The sequence below is a fragment of the Pteropus alecto genome, unplaced genomic scaffold (genome assembly GCF_000325575.1).
Source record: "Pteropus alecto unplaced genomic scaffold, ASM32557v1 scaffold76, whole genome shotgun sequence".
Taxonomy (NCBI): Eukaryota; Metazoa; Chordata; class Mammalia; order Chiroptera; family Pteropodidae; genus Pteropus; species Pteropus alecto.
In genome coordinates, this window is record NW_006443138.1 from 3,640,975 (window position 1) to 3,664,151 (window position 23,177).

The window sequence follows — 23,177 nt, forward strand, 5'->3', positions numbered from 1 at the left end:
CAGCTAGTTGTTCATAAAAATCCATGCTCCTCCCCAACCCCATAAAGTTGTCAGTGAGAAACAGCTCTTCAGCCAGGGATGACGTCTCTTTTGCCTGCATCCGGGTAGAACCATGGGGTTAATTCTGACCTAGGGAATAGGTGTGGAAGTTTTATGAGTCTCTTCTGAGCCAGTTTTGTTTTGTTTTGTTTTTAAGCAGTGCCTATTCCAATCTCTTCCTCTCTGCTTATTGGCCGGATCCAGGACCACAGATGGAAGCCACCTGGGTCCTTGAGTCACTGTACGGAGAAAAGCTCTCTTGCCCACTGACCAGGTATTCTTACACTAGAGCCATTCTGTGAATGAAAAGAAACTTCTGTTTTGTTAAGCTACACTAAAAGTTGGGGTTAAAGTTATTACAGTAACTAGCTAAGTGATATACCCTATTTACAACACTGTTATAAAGAGTGATGATATAAGTAAGTATATTTCTTTTAATCAAATACTTAAAAACTAAAAAAAACCTTGTTCTTAAAAATAAACTGTTACCTTTGTCACAATTGACTCCATAGAATCCAGGTGGGCAGATGCAGAAACCAGGGGTGACACAAAGCCCGCCATTCATGCAACGTGGTGTGCAAAGGGCTAGTAGAGAGAGAGAACTCTGATTAAGGCCAAATAGGGTTTTGGAGCAGGACTATTTTAGAAATGTCAATAATACAACAGGTCTACATTTTCAAGTTTGTGATTGACTCAGAAATGGTCACTCTTTAGAGATATAAGTTCTCTATACTAAAAATTATTTTTTGTACTGTAAATCAGACTATTTTTTCATATCAGACTTTTAAAAACCAATTTCATATAAAAAAATTTTGGAATTGTTACATTTGATGGGCTGATTAAAATTTTCCCAGAATTATTATTTCAACTAAGATGTGATCTTCTTAAGAAGATCTGTAAATATTTTTCCTGCCCTATTTTGTTAACCATCTAATCCCAAAATAAATGCAAACAAAGAAAATTTTTATTTCTTAAAGGTAAAAAATATTTTTATCATTATGTTCAAATAGGCTCTTAGTATTTAAGCAACTTGTAGTTAATGCACATTTTCGTGTTTATCTCTTTTTTCATTAACTTTCTTAATAGTAATTTTACTTAAATGGATGTACTCACTGCACAAATGATATGCATCCTTTTTTCTTTTTTCTTTTTTGCCTTATAGTAACTTCACAACTCAACTGTAGACTTAACTGTGAATCAAGCCACTTTTAATTGGAGTAGATACTTTTAAATCAATCATAATACTAGCTTTTAAAATGCAATTTAAGTAGAAGGAAAAAACCTCAAAACTTTTATAAGATTATGCCAAAGCATAGTATATACAATAGTGAATTTTGGGGTGGAGTGGTCACAAAGTATGTATACATCGTGCCAAAGTTCTCTGCCCTTGTCACCACATATTAGATCCAACAGAAAAACACTCCTAGAAGAAATACTTTCCAATAGCTCTTCTGTGGCTTTATAAGATTTCGCAAATTCTTATAATGTAACCAGAAAAATAATTTCAGGGGATGTGTTAAAAACACATGTGCGGCTCCATTTCATTAGGAAGCAAGCAAGGGTATCTGGCTCTCTCTGTTCTTTACCTTTCTCACAGTGAGGTCCGTAGAATCCATCAGGACACTCACAGAGGTGTCTTTCATTACAAAAACCTCCATTTCGGCATCCTCCTGGGCATTCAGCTTCACCAAAGAGAAACATGGTTATATAAACACCTTTGAAATCGTGTTTGGTGAACTACAGCAAGCATGAAGAGGTTAGTGGTCATTTTTACCCTAGTGCATCAATGATCATAATCTATTGAATGTCAGTACTTCTCCCACTTTCTCTCTATACCACTTGTATTTTACTAAGTCTTCTTTAAAGTAAAATTTTGCATCTCTCAATCTTACTTCCAACAGTAGTGGGCTCATGGAAGAAGGCAAAGCAAGCTTTATTCTCCTTTCATCTCCACTTATGAATTTACTGTAGCTCCTTAAATTCATGCTGAAATAGGATAACTGATAGTGCCCTCAGTATTCATTTTCGGCAGAGGGGGGATGACCTTTTGGCATATCTTTAGAGCACTGAAAGCCTCTAGAGCTTAAATTTTGTGCTGGAAAAGTCTGTATTAGGATGGGAAAGGAGTCAGGCCTTCATGCTTAAATGGGCATCCGGGGCATGGTGGTGAGGTGCAGAGATGGTGGCTCCCTGTTCTCTGTGGAAATCAGCAGCACAAGGTTTGGGCAGTGGAGATGGGGAGTGTTGCCTTGACAGGTGGCAGTTGCTGGTAATAACTGCCAACCTTGTTATGAGAACCCAGAGCAAGAATGATTACCTTGTTGACATGTTTTAAAGAAGATAGCATTTTGAGGTGTCTGTAGGATGGTGTTGCCTTCAGAATTCATTACAATCACATTTACTTCAAATGCTGCTACTCCGTCTTGTTTTCCAAGACATGGGAAACCAACTTGAACAACTAAAGAAAAAAAAGTATGGAGAAATAGTTTATCTAGTTGATTCCAGTTTTACAGAAATCTTGGTAAGAGAGACAAAGAACAGAGCAACAATATTCACATTTCATTATCTGAAATTCTTGTATCTCCCTTGGAGTAGGCAGTGTATTTGATCAACATTTTAGAATCCATTAAATGAAGCTCTATAAGCAATGTCCCACTAGTTTATTTTTACTCTGTGTGCTTGAAAGTGACAAAATATCTTCTTTGAAAATATTCTATAACTCAGATTAGACTCCAGTCATTGGACTGAGTTAATGAAGTTAATATTTCCCAGGCTATTTGTTAATATTTAGAAGTATCCATATCTAGGGATCTAGAAGAGAGCTTGGTATGATGAAATAATCTCATGATAGGCTTATATCTAAATGGTGTAAGTTCTTGAAGAGGAAACACTTTGTTTTTGTGTGTCTAATGATCACTTGGGGTGCACAGGTGTTGACTAAGAAAAGAGTGGGAGCCAACAATGTTGCTGCACGGAGAGGACAAGGCCACTAAGTGTGGGATACCTACAAGTCAATGGGTGGAAACTGGCTCAAGCCATTGGCTAAGAGACTGATTATATACATTTTTAAAATCCACTATATTATCATAACGTATCCACTGGGGAAGACTGATCTAGCTGAGCCACTAGACTTTAGTTCATCCTTATAAACAAGAAGAAATATTGTTAATAGATATACATATAAAATTTTGTTTTGTTTCTGTCTGGCAAGTTGTGGTTACCGCCAAGTTTGGGAAAATCATACCAAGCCAAGAAAAATCCTTTCCTATTACAGTTTTTATTAACCCTTCCCCCAGGCTTATAAGAACAACATGAGCTGGAAATTGGTCTGCTCTTTTCCATAAGGCATTGCACATGAGCCATGAAGTCTTTTTAACGTGCTTTGGCAACCAACAACCCCTCTCAAAGTCTTGGCGTTGTCAGTGTTCACTACTGTGCCATTTTCAAAATAACATGTATTTCCAGTTCTCCTGAACCTTAAGATGTGAGCATTGCAAATAATCAACTAAATTATGAAAAGGATATACCGATATTTTAACAGAAGTAAAAAGAAAGAGAAAACCAAAATTGTGTCTAAAGTTCCAAAGTAAAATCGTAAGTAAGATGAATGAATTATGCCTACAGCACCCGGTCTTCCTTGGTGGTCTCCCATCCAAGTACTAACTAGGCCTGACTCTGCTTAGCTTCCGAGATCAGACAGAATCTGGTGTGTTCAGGGTGGCATGGCCGTAGACAAGATTAATGAATCTTGTGTATGAAAATGACACTTTAGAAAACATAAAAATCCATCGTAGGGATTTCCATTACAGAAGAAAGCAGAGGTGCTGACAAATAGTTCCTTTTACTTGTTAACTCTTCCAATACATTTTCACTTTGTTTAGTTATAAAACTTTATTTATCTTTCTCATGAATCTTTTGCATGGTAGGCCAATAATTGCCCTGAAGTATAAAAAGATGGAAGAATCTGAAAGGATACTTAAAGATAGAACTTTTAGAATCTTCCTCACCACATATCATCATCCTAACTATTACTTTCCTGGAACTTATTCAGCCTCCACTTTGCAGCCCATCTAATTCTTTTTAAAATGGCACTTTAATTTTATTTTTGCTTTTAGAATCTTGGTATAAAAGAGAAGCTGTTTGTATGTAAATTCATTTCTGTTTATCAGCATTGTCAAATTTTAAAACATATCTTGAATGTTAAATATCAAAAACTGTCTTATTATACGTATGGGAAATTTAGTTAAAAACAATTTTTATTTCATCCATATTTTCAGATGTGGTAAAAGTAAACCATTTACAAATCTGGTTAAATTATTACTACATGTCCACATACTCCAGTCATCAGGGGCAACTTCTAGAGGGTTTGGGCTGCTCACATAAAAAGTGTGTGATTTATTTACAATGGCCTCTACCCAAACCTGTGGTTCTAAAAAATATGGCTCTAAACAATCCCAGGGAAGAAAAACAAGGATGCAAAATCCAATAGAAAGTTCGATGAGGAAAATACACCATAAGTAACTTTCTTTAAGGGCTTTCAAAATAAATTTTTCCCCCTAACTGTTTAAATACAAATTCGAGACAAAATACAAAGAGTTCATCCATTCAATAAATATTTATTGAGTGTTTACTATGTGTCAGTCACTTTTCTAAACACTGGGGATACTTTAGAGAAAAACGACAAATAAAAACCCCTACACTTTTTGGTACTTATGTTTCAGTGATTTATTTTGAAGACATTTTGTGATAGTAAAATATTTTAATCATTTAAAAATCTAGAAAAATATCCATTCATTCATTGATGGATATTTAGGTTATTTCTGTGCCTTGGCTTTTGTAAATAATGCTGCAGTAAACATGGGGGTGCACATATCTTTTTGAGTTAATGTTTTCATTTCCTTTGGATATATTCCCAGAAGTCAAATTGTGGGATCATATGGTAGTTCTATTTTTAATCTTTTGAGAGACCACCATACTGTTTTCATTGTGGCTGAATCAATTTACATTCCCACCAACAATGCACAAATGTTCCCTTTTCTCCACATCCATGCCAGCATACGTTATCTCTTATCTTTGATAACATTCATCCTGACAGGCGTTTACCTAATGACTAGTGATCTTGAGCATCTTTTCCAGTATCTTTTGGCCTATCATATATCTTCTTTGGAGAAATGTCTACTCAGGTTCTTTGCCCATTTAAAAATTACTTTCTATTTGCTATTGAATTGTATGAGTTCTTTATATATTTTGGGTATTAACCCCTTATCAGATATATGGTTTACAAATGTATTTCTCCATTCCATAGGTTTTCTTTTCATTTCATTGGTGGTTTCTTTTGCTGTACGAAAGTGTTTTAGTTTGATGTAGTCCCACTTGTTTATTTTTTATTTTATTGCTTGTGCTTTAGGTGTCATATCCAAAAAATCATTACCAAGACCCATGCCAAGGAGCATTATTCCTGTGTTTTCTTCTAGGAGTGTCATGGTTTCAGGTTGTACTTTTAAGTTTTTAATCCATTTTGAGTTAATTTTTGTGAGTGGTGTATATGTTAGTCTCACCTTCAGTAATTGACTTTGGTGAAATGTGTGCTCTACCCAGACTAGATTCCTTCCAGTTCCCAGATGTGTGGCACATGTCCACAGTGCCCTGACTGCACTCCTATCCTCCTGCTTGGAGTGTTCTTTCTTCTCTTTTCTGTCTAGTGTCCTCCCACTCAATTTTCAAGACCAACATTCAATAGCACTTGCTCTCTGTAGCCTTTCCTGATATCCCCCGCCTAAATCATTTCACTTATATATTTCACAAACAACTCCCTATATGATTGCATTATGATCTAATGATTTAATTATGATTCTGCATCATTTGCTAAGGATAAGATTTTTAAAGGCAAAGACAATATCTTATTTGTTTTTGTAATCTCAGCACCTAGTATATAGTCTGTTGAAAACTAAGCACTGACAGCACAAAGATATACCTTATAAGAAACACACCCATATACCTTTATACACATAGGCACACACTTGCACATATATACATGCACACTCACATATACAGAAAGAGACAAAAACTCTCCATAGACAGTGAGAGATATAGAAAATAAAATATTAACAATGTACACTCAGAAAAACATGCACAAAGAACAAGAGACACTGAAGGCAGAAAAAGCATAGGCTTTTTGTTTCCAAGTCATAATCAAAATGGGAAAGTTATTTTGTGCTTTTGTAACAATAAGCATATGAGGAGAGAGCCACTTTTACCAAAAGCTAGATGAAATTAGGCCAGATGCTGTAAAATTCAGTGCAGTCTAGGTTATATAATTGAAACCAAGGTAAGTTAAGACAACTTAGAAAAACTAAAGCAGATTGAACATAACTCACATGGCATTCAAGTACACACTGCTGTGCAATTGACTGCATACAAATGAACTCTGTATAAAAGTAAACAATAAACATATTCTGATTAAATGCCTCTTCTTCACTGAGGGGGCATAGTGTTCATATGGTTTCACTCTATAATCCTACAAGCCACTGCCCTCACAAGGGAAGAAGTGGCAAAGGTGGGCGAGAGCTCATCCTCAACACCAAGTGATTATAAATTGCTACAGGATTATAAATCTTCCTACACAAACAGTCATCAGTGCTCCAAGCTGTGCGGACAGCCATTCATTCTCCCAGCAAATACTTACTGAGCACTGGGCTTTACCTTATGCTAAGGACTGGGCCACCAAGAAGACAGTCCTTCCAGCATTAGCACCTATTTAAACGTTTCTAGACATTGGATTCCTGAAAGTATTGGTTGAGAAACACTACTGCTCTGTTGGTTTCATGGTATGACCGAGACAGAGTGTTCAGAGGCAAAGCTTTGGCTTTATGGAAACTATGTTTTTTGTTATCCAACTCAGTAATTTTACTGAACCACCCTGCAGTTTGTATTTCCTGTTTTTGTCCTCTTTAGATGCCAGAAGGCAGGCACTTCATAACTGTTAAAGATCAAGAGTTTTCCTTTTCATGCAATGTTTAGACATATAGGAGCCTGTGGGATAAAAGAACAGTTTAGCAGCTTGGGGGTATAAAATAGACCAGAAGAATAATGAACACTACCTGGATGCTTAGGAGCAAAGACACACTGATTTGGTTACTTTTTAATAATTCAAGGTACCTTCACTGCTCCTACTGTGGGAACTGAACTAATGAGGCTAATGAATAACTGCTCTGCAATAGGCTAAAATTCTCATTAACTTCTTGCACTTGAAAATTTTTTGTAAACGAATCCTACGTCTGCCTCCAAAAACCTATGCATGTGGAGGTGAAGTTGTACATGCAGTGTGTGTATCTCTCTATGTGTGTGCATGTGCATAAGTCATCTGGTCTCAGAAGGCTTATTCTTTTTCATGTCACCTAGCTCAAAGCATCATTCATTTCTTTTCCCTAAATTTTATTACTTATAAAGATTTTAAATTATTGGAAAATGATGTTGTATCTAAATATGATCTATTAAAATATTCTCATATCATATGTTTAAAATCTTATTATTTCAATATCCTAAAAGGTAGAATTTCAGTAAGTACTTTTTACTATACACAAAAAGTGAATAAAGCTGGGAAGATTTAAGATACAAGCATTAAATTTGAAATCCAAAAATTCAAGACTTATTGTAAGTTGAGTAGGTGTAACTGTGTAATTGGCTTAATTATGCATTTTAATGGGCTATGATGAGCATATATTCCTTTAAAAATCAGAAAAAGAAAGCAAAATATTCAAAACTATAAAATGGAAATTGAAAGACATGTTATATATTTGTTTTATTCTTGATTCTTTTTTAAAAAGGAAGTATTTGATCAAGAAAGATTTTATAGAAAATTATCTTGACTATAAAGGAACATGACATGAGACATGTGACATGGCATTATTCCAAGAACTTGGTGCCCAAGTGTCTTTCTTGTCTCCATGATGTTGTAGAGTCAGCAACGCCATCTAAGTGGAAATGGGATATCTATATCTATGGATTTGATATATCCATATCCTTGTGGCTACAAATCACAGGCGAATGTATCTCCAGAACCCCACATCTCATTAATTCACACAAGCTTCCTAGAACCTCACACCCATCTAGATTGGAATCAGATCCTCTGGAAGGGCTGCTAGTCATACCTGAAGCCCTGGGATGACCCAGGAGAAATTCAAGTTCACTCTCTCCGCATCCACACTGGCACTTATTCTAGGAAATTAGAAAAGCTCTGTGCTTATTTAGTCACCTACTCTTATAGTGCTGGGATATGCCAATATATATCCACTGGAAAATGGACTTTTAAGGGTTGTTTCATAATGAGATTTTGAAATTTCCTAATGAGATTTTCATTTGACGTCTGACAAAATTCTTCTAATATCCCTCTAGAAGACTAAGACTAATTTTTTTTTTTACAAAAGAGACAAGGTTGTGCTCTCAGTTATTTAAAAATATTATAAAGTGACAAATATTACAGTATTAGAACAAACGTTAAGCTCTAAAACAAACCCAATGTACAGGATAAGTTAATATGAAATAAAGAGCATATTTTGAATCAATTCAATCTCTCGCATTAGAAAAGTTGACGACTCAGGAAAATAATCCAGGTTAGACCCCAACCTCAGGCTGTTGCCAAAATAAAATTTTATAAAACACTAGAAACATGTACAAATTATCACCTAACTGCTTTCTGGAATAGGAATTAATTTCCAAGAATAAAAGGAATAGGAAAAAAAAATCACAAAAAATATGATACATTTGACCACATAGAATTTTAAAGCCCCCACAAATTCCACCCCCTCAAAAAATATAATACAAATCATAAATTGAAAAAATGCAATAAAGGCTAAATATACTTAATGTGCAGTGAGCTTTGCAAATCAATGACACTATTATTTCAATGTAAAAATGAGCATAGTATACAGACATTTTACATTGTCTAATAGATATAAGAAAATGTTCTACTTCAATAGGAATTTAAAAAATCAAATTAAAAGAACACTGAGAAAACCACTTTTCACTTTTTAAGTCAATAAAATAGTTAACATGATTAATAACCCATGTTGATGAGGCTACAGTAAGCCAGGCACTCTCCCACAGTGCTAGCCAGGGTACAAACAGGTGCAAGCTTTATGGAAAGTAATTAGCATTTTGGCAATTTGTTCTAAGAGCTTTTTTATAAGTTCATAGTTCATATCCTTTGACACAATAATTCCACTTCTAAGAATCTATTTTACCAAAATAATGAGATGAGCACCCAAGATTTTGGTGTACACATTGATCAACAAGTGTGTTCTGAATGCCTGCTCTGTACTGGGCCCTGTGTTGGCAGTTGTGGTGAATAAGACAAACAGGTCTCCTACCCAGTGGCCATATATTACTTAAAAAGATGTGTATTGTGATATTTCTAGATTCAAACCCTAAAAACAATGTAAGTTACACATAATAAAGGAATGGATAAATAAATTATGGTATGTTCATAAATGGAATATTATAAGGTCATTAAAAACAACTTTTGGAAAAATCTACAACACCGGAAAATGCTGACGTTAAAATGTTAAAAGCAAAAAAAGTCATGATACAAAACCAAATATATAATTTTACCACAATTATGAAAAAATATATGTTCATAGAAAAAAGACTAGATGGAAATATTTGAACATGTTAACATAAGTGACCTCTATTTTTCTAAAAGTCATAAAACCTGGGCTCTAGTCTCAGCTCCATTGCTTATTACAAATATATGACTTTGAGGAAGATGGTTAAACCTCGTAAACATTAATTTTCTAATTTGTAAAATGGAGCTGTAATTCTGGCCTTGACTCCCTCCCAGAACTCAATGAAGTGGGCACTTTGTAAACTGAAAAGCTCTTACTAAATATCATGTATTGTTATCTTCTTAATAAAGAAGAATGGTTAAATCTGAAAAACTAAGCCCTTTTCTTCCACTTTTTCATGTAGAAAATTCCTATTTAATATATCTTATCTGTGAGGGATATGTTCCAAGACCCCCCAGTGGATGCCTGACACTGCAGACAGTACCGAACCCTATATATACTATGTTTTTTCCTATATATACCTATGATAAAGTTTAATTTATAAATTAGGCACAGGAAGCATGTAACAACAATAATTATAGTAAAATAGAATAACTATAATAATATACTGTAATAAAAGTTATGTAAATGTGGTCTCTCAAAATATCTTCAGGTACTTTCACTTAAAGGAAACACTTTATGGCTTCGGTTTGGCATATCTGAATTGCCGTCATTACTACTCTTGCATTTTGGAGCCATTATTAAATAAAATAAGGGTTACTTAAACATAAGCACTGTGATATAAAATCTGATAACCAAGATGGGTAGATAGCATATACAGCGTGAACACAGTGGACAAAGGGATGAGTACATCCCAGGCTGGATGGAGGGGACAGTGAGAGATTTCATCATGCTACTCAATTGTTTATTTATGGAATTTTCAATTTAATGTTTTCGGACCACAGTTGTGCAAGAGTAACTGAATCTGCGGAAAGCGAAACTGCAGATAAGGGAGACTACTGTACAATGCTCATTTTAAAGAAGTTTTTCTTGTCTCATCCCATTTGCCCCCAACTGCTTTGCAGCTTTGCCACATTTATGTGCACAGTAATCCACACTCTACCGGCCAGACGTATCTCATCTGGTGACTATCTTCCTTTTTTTAAGTCTGTAATTATATGAACTGGGGCTACCTAGAGTTTAGGAAATTATAAAACTGCCATTTCTTCACTCCCATCCTGATTTTTTGCTGAAACAATATGACATAACAACTGAACTGCCCTAAAATCAAGCAATCTCTTCAGAAAAATACTCCATAATCCCTCGAATGGGTGACATCTGGATCTTAAATATTATTCCCAACATCACTACATTTTAAGTGCAAAGCTTTCTCTGAGGCGAAGGTCACCCACCTGATGCCTTGTGAGGCACTGTTCCCAGCAGAGGGACATTGACCGTTGGATCTGCCATGATGCCTTTATCCAGGGAGCGCAAGGACAGGAATTCATAGAAGTATTCTGCCTACAACAAAAGGCATTGACAATCGGTACCATAGAAACTCATCATCCCTTTGATGGGAGAGTGATATTTTTCACTACAGGAACTCTCGAGCACGTATTTAGAATATTGTGTTGGCGTAACTCACCCTTCTGGGTCTTAGAGCTCTAGAATTAGACTCTCTGTATGGAGAGAAGTGATCCTTTAAAACCATTGATAACATTTATCCAAAACATCCACAAGGTAGGTAGTCTTTTAGTTTAAAGGTTATTACTGAGTTGCTGTCTCTTAAAAGAATTGAGAAAAAAATGTTCTTAAGGAAATAAGTGAGGCAAAACAATCAACTAACGCTTAGAAAATCCATCTTAGCTTTTTGGGTAATTCTTTAATCCTTTTCAAATTCGAAGGGAGACTTTTGATCAGAATTTGGAAAGCTGTAATAGGAAATAATTAAAACAGCAATCTATGAACAAAAGAAGATATTAAAGTTCAAAATGTAATGATCTTGCTGTTAACATTTATTTGTCAGTCTCATTTCCTTTGAAAGGTTTATATTTAAGGTCTCAGTTTAATTATGGAAAGAAAAGCCTAAAAAATGCAAAATTCACCACCATAATATGACAACAAGCCATAAAACATTTGGTTAACTAAGTCTGGTTGAGAAAATGGCCCCTGCTACTTGACTGGTCATGAAATACTGAAAGTAATGATGTGTAATCTCACTGTAGAGCCTTAGCTTTGATTCTTAACTGTTTCTCGACTGGATTATTAAAAGAGTTTGGAATGGGAGTTCTGATCAAGATGGCGGAGTAGGTAAATACTGTGCTCGCCCTCTCCCATGACCATATTAATGTTACAACTCAATTATCAAATAGTCATGCTGGAGAACCATCTGAAGACAAGCTGAACAGAAGTCCTATAATTAAGGACATAAAGGAGAAGCCATTTTGAGACTAAATATTAGCCATTACTCTTAATAAATATATTTTTCATAAAAATAGATGTACTTAAGACCAAAAAACGTTTGGAATGGAAACAATGTGCTCTTATTTAGGAATAGAGAACAATAAATAAATAGCACAGATGCTAAAATGAGAATTAAAGTTGACTGGTTCTGCAGTTATCTTGGTGGAGATGGCCAGAATTTGAATGGGTTAATTAATGAAATCAATTACATAAACATGGGCTGGGAAGAAGTTAAAAAAAGAATATGGCCTTTCTTATATGTAGTATAAAATTTATTTTCCAGCATAGGAGATATTAAGAGATACAAAGTAGACATTTACACAACTTTCTGCTTTAAATGACATTATCAAATGTATTAAACTTTAAAGACTTCATATGAGGATGATAATGCAAAAGCATGATCTCAACTGTTATAGGGACATTGTCTCTACTTGCAGTGAATTGGAAAGCACTTCCTGGTTTCACTAGGCCAAAAGAAGCACCTTCATTGACCATATTCCCACTACAGCCCCTTCTTTGAGTTGTGGCAGTGGTTCCAGAAGACGACTGTGAAGGGTCCCTAGGAGAGTAACATAGTTTTGTGAATTAGTTTTATTAAAGTTATTCACTAGAAGGGCTGTGAGGGTCAAGGTAAGACAGTCAATTCTTACCCTGTCTAAGGTAAAGCAGAAAATTGCAAGAAATCTGATGAAAGGAGTGTTGTCAGGAAAGGTAATTCAATTTGGAATGAATTTCTGTCCCTTAAGGGAAACCAATGACGATTAAAGGTGGACTAAACTATGTAGATAGCTTTTCATAAATCCTGAAAACGACTTCTCTTAGCTGCACTTCTCTCTACACTTTACTAGGTAATACCATTTAACATTTTGTTCCAAAATATATTTTAGTGGGCACTATGAAAAGATTGAGTGCTGGATGTGCTTATAATTAATAACCTTTGGATTATTTATATTACCAAGTACAGTAATAGCAACTAGCAACAATGATACAACAAACACCCATGTAATACATAACATGTGCCTCATGTATGCCAAGACTTATTCTAAACATTTGTATTAAAAGTACAAATGATGGAAAAGAATTGAGTGAATAGAGTGCAAATATTTTGAAAATAAAACATTTCAGGTGGCTATATTGCTTCCAATACCCTCTAATAAGTTATCACTTAATGCTCCATAATTATATCTTCGAGCTTTATCACATTATAAATTAAATCTATGTTTAAATGGGTGGTATATTTAAAAATTACATTTATAAAAATGAGTATAATTTCAGTTTTAAAAATTATTTTTTTGTATTAGTAATAAAAAGGATAAAAAACTAGGCACCAATGTTAAATAATGATTTTGTAAAATTGATGGTAACTCATTTTCTTCCTTTTCTCTCTTTTCCAAATTTTCTAAATGTGGTCCCATAGCTTTTATACTTAAATAAATACATTTATTTAAAAATAAACATTAATCATCTACCCTGCTTTCAGTTCTGAGTGGCTGATGATAATCATTGGCTGTGCTAGTGTAACAATTTCATTTAAAACCCTTGTGTGTCTCTTTAAAAGTGTGCTTCAAGAAAACAACTCTCAGTATTAAAGTAGCTTCTGAATGTTTCTTCCAAAAACTTTTGATGATGTTCAAAGAATGTAGAACTGAAAGAATTTCACTCAGTGTCCAGATACAACTTCTGGAGCATTTGGGTCTCCTGTTGCTACTTTTCGGTATGGCCATGTAAAGTAGGCTGAGAAGCACCAAGGCATTGTACTCAGTATCAGAGAGTTTGTAATTAGTGCTGGCATGACAGCCCAACATGATGCATCTAGGCTTAATAGACTTCTCTGGACAGCCAATATTCTGATCTCATTAATAACAAATTTCATACTATAGAGGTTTTAGGGTGTCCCTTTGATTTATTTGAGAATCACTACACATGGTTTTTCTACTGCAGTTCTAAGACTGTATCACAGGTCAAGAATGGTCAAAACAGTTTCTTACTTGGTTCTTATCAGAAAAAGGCAGTTGCCAGAGTCAACCTTTTTTGTTTGTCTTTCTTGCTGAAGATGATAATGTTTCTAGAATCTTTGAAATACATAATTTTCTTCATAGTTGGTGTATTTTTTAAAAAACGAATTCGTTCATGTATTGTTTTCATTGCTATATTAAAAATTCCAACTTGAAAACCACTTAGAAATTGACCAACCCTTTGTCTCTGATCTTGAGACTAACCTCTCTCGGTTTCACTTTGTTATTATAAAGAGATCAACCCAAACCACCAATACCACATAAACATTTCTGTAAATAATCATCACCATAAAGTAGAGATAAAATATAGTCCTCTTTTAGTTTAAAAGCTTAACATTTCCCTCAAAGTCGTAGAAAATAGCCGATGAAATAAGTGATAGATTTGTAATGTCATATTCTAACTTCTAGACAGGACTTTCTGTTTTTACTTTATTTATAACATAATAAATATTTTTACTCCCAAAACTCTCCACTGGAAAAACTTATTTGGGGGCAAAGAAAACCTAAATTCTATGCCAACGAGAACAGAGAGCTAGCTTTAAAGTTTGGGAACAAGTTTCATAAATTGTCAATTTATTACTTAGATAAAAGGAACTCAGGGCATGAATTGTAATAGGGAGGTGGCATATTGAAGAGCATGAAACCTCTATTAGGAAAAAGTACATTTTGTTTCATTAAATGACACTAGTGGAAACTCAGGTAGAGGCAAGTAGGGTGCTTATTTAGGAAACACATGAAAGATTGCCTTGTAGTCAAACAAAGAATGGGTCTATTCAGGAGAATAATTCACTTCTAAATTAAATTGCTGAAAAAAAATCTTGCTGGCCTGGTTTGCCATGCAGTAAATTTTCTTTTCATGGAGAAGTATAAAAGACACACAATATTATCAAGAGAGGAGTGCTGGAGGCCATTTAACTTGCTTCTAAGAGACTTGGCTGAATATCAGCGTTGTTTCTTCCAGAAATGACGAAGATATCATTTAAACAGCAAAATGAGACAAATCATAAGGCCTTCACCCTGGCACTGTTTTTTGAGTAGACATGGAGAAAGAAAGCAGAGAATTGCACTAACCATTGGGAAGAATGGAGAAAATCCAGTATTTCTTTTCCACCTTTGAAGTTTTGAGTTTATGGTGTATACTTAATCCAATAAGTACAATAATTGCAGGAACCTCTGAGTTAAGAATCAAAGGTTCTTCATAAAACCATGAAGGCCCTCAAAGAGGCTTTCAAACCTCTTTTAACTTCATGTATCCTGATGCTGACCAAAGCGCTCATGGGGGAACACTAAGCAATAAAGGTATCATATTTGTCCTAATGAAAATTTCAGGGAGTTTAGAGATACAAAACATAAAGATGTCTTAAGGTTTGAAATTTTAAAAATAATTTTTTGTTGAGTGCTATACTCCAGTCACTGTTCATTTAATTCTCACAAAAACCTACTATTTTTATAGCATAAAAGTGTGTCCAGATTAGTAGGGTACGGAGTAGGAGAATTACTAAAGGGATATAAAATAGCTCCTATACTGCATGTAAAGGGCAAGAAGAAATCTACTAAAATGACCAAGAAAGGGAAATTGTTCAGTGTTAAAGTCCCAAACAAAATGAATAAGCATGTCCAATGCCTAAAATAATCTGACGCCTGAATGTCTAGGCTAAAAATTGCCAGAGCTCACATTCTTCTTTGGCATTCTTCTTGTCACCTCTCTGCAAAATTTCATCCTTCAAACTCAAAACTCGTTATCCTTGGCTTCTGTGACACTCTGCTGATTCTCCTCTCATGTCTTGATTTTCCTGCATTTCCTCATTAACTTTCCTCCTCTTAGCTCATGATCATGAAAATTTGCTAAGACTCAGGCCTCAGCTCTTCTTTCTTTATATTCTGTCATAAAGTTCACACACTCTCACAGATGGAATGATTTCCTTCCAGGTAATGATGTTCAATACGAACCATTCACAAGGCTTCGTGGCTGTGCTTGTGTGCATGGAGCCTAATTCATTATCTTCCCAAATCAGCTTCCCCACCTGATTTCTTTATATCTATCAACAGTATTATCATTTTTCCAATAACAAAGGTACTGAACCTCAGAGTTGTTATCGTTTCTTGCCTCTACTTCATCTCCTGATAGCTAGACACCAAAATCTTACCCTTTCTCATTTTATAATGCATTTTGATTCTGTCCTTTCCTTTCATTCCCACTATTTCCAGCCTAACCTAGCCTTTATTTCCTCATGATGACATTATTATAACGTTTTCTGAAATATCCTTCTTGCCTTCTTCTTTAAAATATCTGCCATAATATAAACCAATATATCTAATTCAAACATTGCTTTTGCCACATCATAATCCTTTCCTGTCTCCCCTTATCGCTAAGATAAGGCCTTTAACCTGTTAAGGGTCCAGTCTGGCTCCAAATGTCCTTTATTTCTTACTACTCTGCAATGGGTGTCCTCTTCTGGACTCATCTGGCCTGCTCTGAACATGCTATAGCCATGCCTATATTCCAATGTTTTCACCTACACTGACCTGTGATAGGATTTAAATCAGGTTGGCCCTTAAACGTATACTGCCATATATTATTACTAAACTTTTCACTTGTGTAGGTTATGTATCCTCATACACAATTCGAATTCTTTGTAGTTAAGGATGGGACCTCATTTTTTCTCCAACACTCTAATAGAGATTCACTTAGCATTGTGCACAAACAAGATATTTAATAAATATTTGCTGGATGAATGAATGATCTACTGAGAAGCATCCAAATGCATAAGCCAGGACATTCAAGAACACATTTTTGTGGTAAAATGGCATTAGCCTCTAATTCCACTGACAGGCAGCAGCTTTTCTGTTTTGGCAATTGCTAAATTACTTTTATGGGTCAAGAGATTCTTTTTTATTTTGCTGTGTGACCAGTCACCACAGATACATAGAGAATAGAGAACATTTTTGGAAAAAAGAAAAAAGAGCAATCAAATGAACATTGACGTTTGATATCCAGCCAACCTGTGTGTAGTTTGTAACTGTTTTATGCTTGTTCTAGGACAAAACCTTGGCAATGAGACTCCCAAAAAGAATGTAAGCAGATATCATATACAAGGTCCAGTTCTGAAACATGACTTTGTCCAATGCTCTTTTGGTTCATATTTCCCACTTGTGTCTCTTACTATAAGTTACATATAATAGTAATTACATATAATTTATATAATTTTCAAAGTTTATAAGTTTCATACAATTGTATAAATGTATATAAATTTTGCCTTCTGTAAACTATAACATATAATTGTAATGTCACCAGGAAACCATGAAATATCAATGACTTTTTTTCCTGACTTCTTTTGAAACTGGCTCTAAGGAGAACTTGTTTCAGAAACAAAAAGGAAAAGTACCTTCTCCTTTAGAGTAGTAATTTAATTATTTTACTGATCTCGGCTTAAACTGACATTTAAATGAGCATCGCTTAAAGAGAGAATCTTAATCAGCACAGTTCTTCTGTTCTAGTAATCATTTTTATATATACTAGACTACATCACAGTCAGAGGGCTGGGTTAAGGGAGTGAAATTATTGGAATATAGTGGTAATATTAAAACTTAAAGTCCAAGTAAACACATCCAGGACCACGAGAGTTTTGTAAACTATAACTGGCAGGAGATCACACAGTTTGGCTTCACATAAATCTGAAATATCTAAGACAGTTTCCATTTTTTTCCTCCTACGGTTTGGAATCACCATTGCTCATGCAAACCAGAAACAGACTGGAATATCTGACAAATCACTGACTAGTCACTCTCTTTGAAGATTCCTAAAGATACGAAAGCAATGCAATAGAGTCTATCTATGTTGCTAGTTTGTATTAGATAAAATCCGAAGCTACAGTTTTTTTCTTTTTTCTTTTTAAATTTTGAGGGAGAGGCACAAGGAAATAGAAAAGCAAAGCATTGGGGAATGGAAAAAATTTTTAAGTTCTTATAAAGACTGAAAAAAGGAATATTAGTATAAAGACAAAGTAGGCTCTAAACAAAATACAGTCTTCATTCAGCACACTGCTTTTACCACTTTGCCAAAATTTTCCATGGAAAGAGCAATGTAGGCAGCAGTGGGGCTTCTGAAAGTTTTATTCCTCATTATTCCTCAAAGCTTCTGGGACAAGTACCTCCTCTTCATAGTAAGCCTGCCCTAATTCAAGCATTTACAAAGTTATGGGTCAATGCCAGCCTAAAAATCGGGCACAGAGAAGAAGGAATGTGTTGGGCAATACTGAGTGGGGTGAGGTTAGGTACCAAGGAAAAAACACTTCACTACAAGTGGTAGAGCTAACACTTTGGGGACCAGGACAATCCAAACAGAAAGTATAGAAAAAGAAGCAAAGAAGAGGATCTGGGGAGCACAGCTATAAGTTTCTCCTAGATACTAAGAGAATAATTACTGGAGAATATGAGAGGGCTGATAAAGCAGTGGCATGAATGCAAGTATTCTAGAGGATATGGGAATAGATTTCAGCTCTGAAAAAGGAAAAGGAATACTTTTTCTATTTTTTCTTTTCATCTCAAGTTTTACATTTGAATATTTCTTTTCTAAAAGCTTCAGAAGCAGTTGTTGGGTGTTCACTTACATAGGGAGAAAAGAGAATGTGCTAAGAGCTACTTCTTTAATAATAATTTAAAAACTGAACAATTACTTTTACATGTAGTACATTTATTCTTCATTAGTATCTCATGTAGTACATTTATTCTTCATTAGTATCTCATTCCCTTGTTCTTGTTCCTTTGTGCAACTCACATGGCAGTGTTTTTCAGCACGTTGCATTTAAAAAAATAGAATGACATTTATTAAATGTACAAATGAGTTTGGGTAACACATATATGTAGCTCGAAAGGGACAAAATTAATGTTCCATTGCTTTAAGAGTTCTTTATAATGTACAGTTATCGCCAGGGGTACATATTTCATTCTATTTATAAAAAGTAAGTGAAAATTTTTAACTGACTTAGAAATGTTGGGAGATATTCTCGGTGATGGCTTTCAAAAGGTTTAATATTAAGTCATATTTTTCTTAGTTTTAGCTTTGGTTAGTTTCTTGAAATTCTTTAATGTATTTTTTTATTGAATCCACATGGAGTATTAACTTACTTTTTCTGATAAAAACCAGAAAAAAACCAGACTTTTCTCTTTAACTTTGTTGCAAAAAATGGTAATTTTTTTTTTGGTAAACATTATGAGATATGCCTTAATTTGACTTCTTTGTTCATAATATTGCAATTTCATATATCGGAATATTATGTTACAAGACATCCTCCAGTGAACAGTTGTTCTGTTCCTAAGAGCCAAAAAGAAAAAAATAAGTCTGTAATTTATAGTTACAGATTTTCATAGTCCAAAATTTAGGGAACAAGTCTTATTAGCAGAAGATTCAAATAATAGTCATCACCATAAATTTTTTTTTATACTTCAGAAAAAGCCATTGCTTAGAACAATTAACCTTTTTAGTCTTCTAAGCAATGCTAGATATTTGCTATTTCAAAATTGTTATTCATACATGCACTATTTATCCACTTTAAGAAAAAGAGAAACTGAGGCAGAATTGAATAATTTCCTGGAGAACACTGATGATGAAAATCCATAATCTGAGAACTGGCTAAATCTATGTGGCCAACTTCCCCTTAATACCCCTGATCAATTATTTTAAACATTACTAGTCTCTCCCTTATCCTACACACAACAATTCCATAGATTCCCCAAAGTCCTCTGCCCCATTCCTGTTGTCTTCATTCAGCTGATGACAATATCTCATCCACAAAGAAAACAAAGATTGCTAGATGTAAATTCTCTAAACTTTTTCTCTATCTACTTACCAGTAGGCCACATCCACATTCAATCCTGCTTCCTTCTCATATCCTCTGAGATTGGCTCCATAAATAATGTCATCTTCCCTCATATATATTAATGTGATGAAAAGGTTAAGAAATCAGTGTTGTATCTACCAGGCTGTCGCTCTTCCTCCCAGACATTATAGTGCTTCCAGCGGAGCCTATACTCATGGCCTCAGTCTTCTTGCCTATGTCTTTAGCTCACTACAGCATGACTTTTGCCCCTGTTACTATTAAAATGTTTTCATAAAAGGTCACTGATGACCTCAGAGTTGTTAAATCCATTGAGCACATTTCCATCTTAATCTGTCCTGTATTCCCTGGTTTATTACAATCAATTTCTCTTTCTCTTCTTTTTTGACCTATACATAGCAAGTCTCTTTGAATTTTCCTTTTCCTTCTCTGATCAGTCTTTCTTTAATGACCTTTGTGTGCTTCTCTCTCATCTTACAAAGAGTTATGAATGTGGGCCCATACACTCTTAGAAAATTCATAGCTTTTGTGTTCATATGTATATGACTATTTTTCTAGGGAAAGCGGATCTCAGCTTTCACTCACATTCTTAAAGGAGTCTATGCCTTGAAAAACAGTTAAGAACCTCTGCCTTAAATGTTGATGTTTCCTAGGAAACAACTTCTGGTCTGCTTTTCATTCTTCTGCTCTACTCTTGGGGTAGCTTATCTGTTTCCATGACTTCAATTTACACTTACATTTCAGTGACCTCCCAATTTTTATCTCCAGTTTTCACGCTTCTTCTGAGTTCTACGTTTATATCGACAGATGTCTACCAGACATCTGCCCTTTGACTTAATGTGTTTGAACCAAATTCATTCTCTTCCCAATGAACCTGTTAACTTATCTTTCTTTAGACAGCAACCACTATATATCTGATTGCCCAAGATATAAACTTGGCAGTCTTTCTAGACTAACTTTTCTTTCATCAACCATCTCCATAAACCCTCACCGATTTTGCAAATCTATTCCCTTCTTTTCCTGCCCACTATTGCTACCAAAATTCAGATATTTCTCATTCATGCTTCTGTAATTATCCCCTAAACTATCTCCAATCTATATCATCATCTAATTTTTCTTCCTAAATGCCAACTGGACCATATCACTGTTCCCACATAAAACCCTTAATAGTTTCTAATCACAAAATAAAGTTTAGCTACAGCTTTATATCTGGCTCTACCCACCAGCCTCTTTTCTCATGTCTTCCCTCACAAGTCTTTGGTCCAGCCATACCAAGCTTTGAGTCCACTGAACCACCATGCTCTCTCATGAACCCTGCTCCTTACTTATCCCTACAGAATTTCTAGACAGTGGGAGAACCCACAGGTAGAAATGAGCAGTCTGGGGATTTCTGGGTGTTTGGAGCTGGAAGAGTGTGATCAAGGGGGTTCTCACAGTCCTGAGTACACCAGTCAAGTTCTATGAGTATAGAGAGAAGAGTTCAAAAGAAGAGCAGGGGTTGTGAAAATAGTCTAAAAAATCTTTTCCTTTTCTGCTTATAGAAGATACGAGTTTACAGTTTAGGTTAGTGTATATAGGCAAAATTGCAATTACCTTATTTCTTTAGCTTTGAAACAAAATAGAAATGTCTTATCGAACTATTAATTTATAGGAAATTTAGAGAATAGAAGAACAAGCAAAACTACCCTACAAAGATGTAATCAGCAAAAGCCAGGCTATAGGAAACTCTAGAGGCCAAAAACCCAGTTTCCTCAACAAAAATTTGAAGGAATAAAAAAATGAGAGAGATAGATGGGTAATCTATGGATTAAAAGAGACCTGAAAGACGTATCAACCAATCATAATATGTGGACCTTACCTGCATTCTATTTCAAATAAATTGACTTTTAAAAATGTATAACATTTATGAGAGATAGTTGGAAATATATATACTAACTGGATATTTGATTATATTAGGGAATGATTTTTTTTAAAAAATAGTTTTGAGGGTGTTTTAAAGTTATCTTTTATAGATACATCAGAGTTTCTCAAAGACAGAGACTAAGACTTTTGTAGTTCTCACCTTGCTTAACACTATACGATATAAGCAATAAATACGAGTTACTGAAACCAGCACTTAAAAAAAATACTGTTGTTGTCTTTGTCAGAAAAGTTTCTATATCAATACAAGTAGGTGAATATGAGTATTAGAAATCATGTAAATAATTAGACAAATATCTGGGGCAAAAGCACTCCAGTGGAAGGAATAGTTAGTGCCAAATACCTCGGGTGGGTTGGTACCTAGAACAATCAGGAAATAGGAGGGAGGCCAGCGCGGCAGGACCAGAGTCTTTGGGGTGCTGTGGTTCTGAGTATCTAGCCAGAGAAGAAGCACTGCCCTAGCAGAGGCAAAGGGTCAGATGCTCCCTGTGGAGGGACCCAGAAAAGCCCCTGTAATAACAAGGTCAGCCTGAAACATCCTCTGGGGCCAGAATTAAACATTGTAGGTGACATCAACGCCCTGCCTCTTATCTCTAGTCTCCTTTTCCGCCACCTGCACACCAGTCTTTCAGCCCTGGAAGAGCAGGAAGCGGTCTAGTGATAAAAGGCAACCATGGTGCCTTAGGCCACACCTAAGAGACGAGAGGAGTTTTAACTATGAATAAAAATCAGAATTTTAACTATTACACAGATGTGGATATTTTAATTACTGAAATGAGAATAATCTTAGCACTAAAGTGATCGGAGGACGTTTTATTATCTCCAGCTGACCAGAGAAATAGAGAAATCTCAGGATCTACCTGAGGATTCATCCAAAGGCCCAAGGAGAAAGGAGCCCCCATGGTAGGTCTTCAGGGGGTGCTGTGAGAAAGATTGCTCTATGTGATTATACACAGTGGCATTTTGTTGATTCAGTATAATAGTTTCGATCTCTTAGATCCTTATATTAGAATTTTAAGAGCCAAAGAGGGGTTGGCATAGTTTCCACTGTAACGTTAGCCAACCTCACAGTCTTTCTGTTTTACCCACTTGAAACATGCCAGAATATTAGGACAAATCTGAATGTTCCTTTATTACTTTTTAATTATTATGTATTACATATTAGGTTTCTCCTTCCTAAGAATTATTTCCTATAAATTCTTTAGTACTTGAAATTCCTCTTCCTAAATGCAAACCTACTTAATGATAATTACTCTCTTATGAGAGCACAGGGAATGACAGTACTTTATAGTTAAAATAAACGGTTATGGGGCAGATGTGAGCAGACACCATAGTCAGGCTGATTCATTAAAAAAAAAAAA

At 35.1% G+C, this 23,177-nt stretch overlaps 1 protein-coding gene and 1 pseudogene across 1 annotated transcript in view; both read right to left on the minus strand.

Annotated features, from left to right (window-relative positions):
• WIF1 (WNT inhibitory factor 1) overlaps window positions 1-23,177 on the minus strand; it is a 60,890-nt gene that overhangs the window by 13,226 nt on the left and 24,487 nt on the right. The window contains exons 3-6 of the mRNA XM_006923707.2: window positions 10,994-11,102; window positions 2,357-2,497; window positions 1,626-1,721; window positions 529-624 (exon numbers count right to left, since the gene is read on the minus strand). Coding sequence (XP_006923769.1) covers window positions 529-624; window positions 1,626-1,721; window positions 2,357-2,497; window positions 10,994-11,102 — 442 coding nt within the window. The remainder of the gene's footprint in view (window positions 1-528; window positions 625-1,625; window positions 1,722-2,356; window positions 2,498-10,993; window positions 11,103-23,177) is intronic.
• On the minus strand, window positions 3,655-3,773 carry LOC112472364 (annotated as a pseudogene).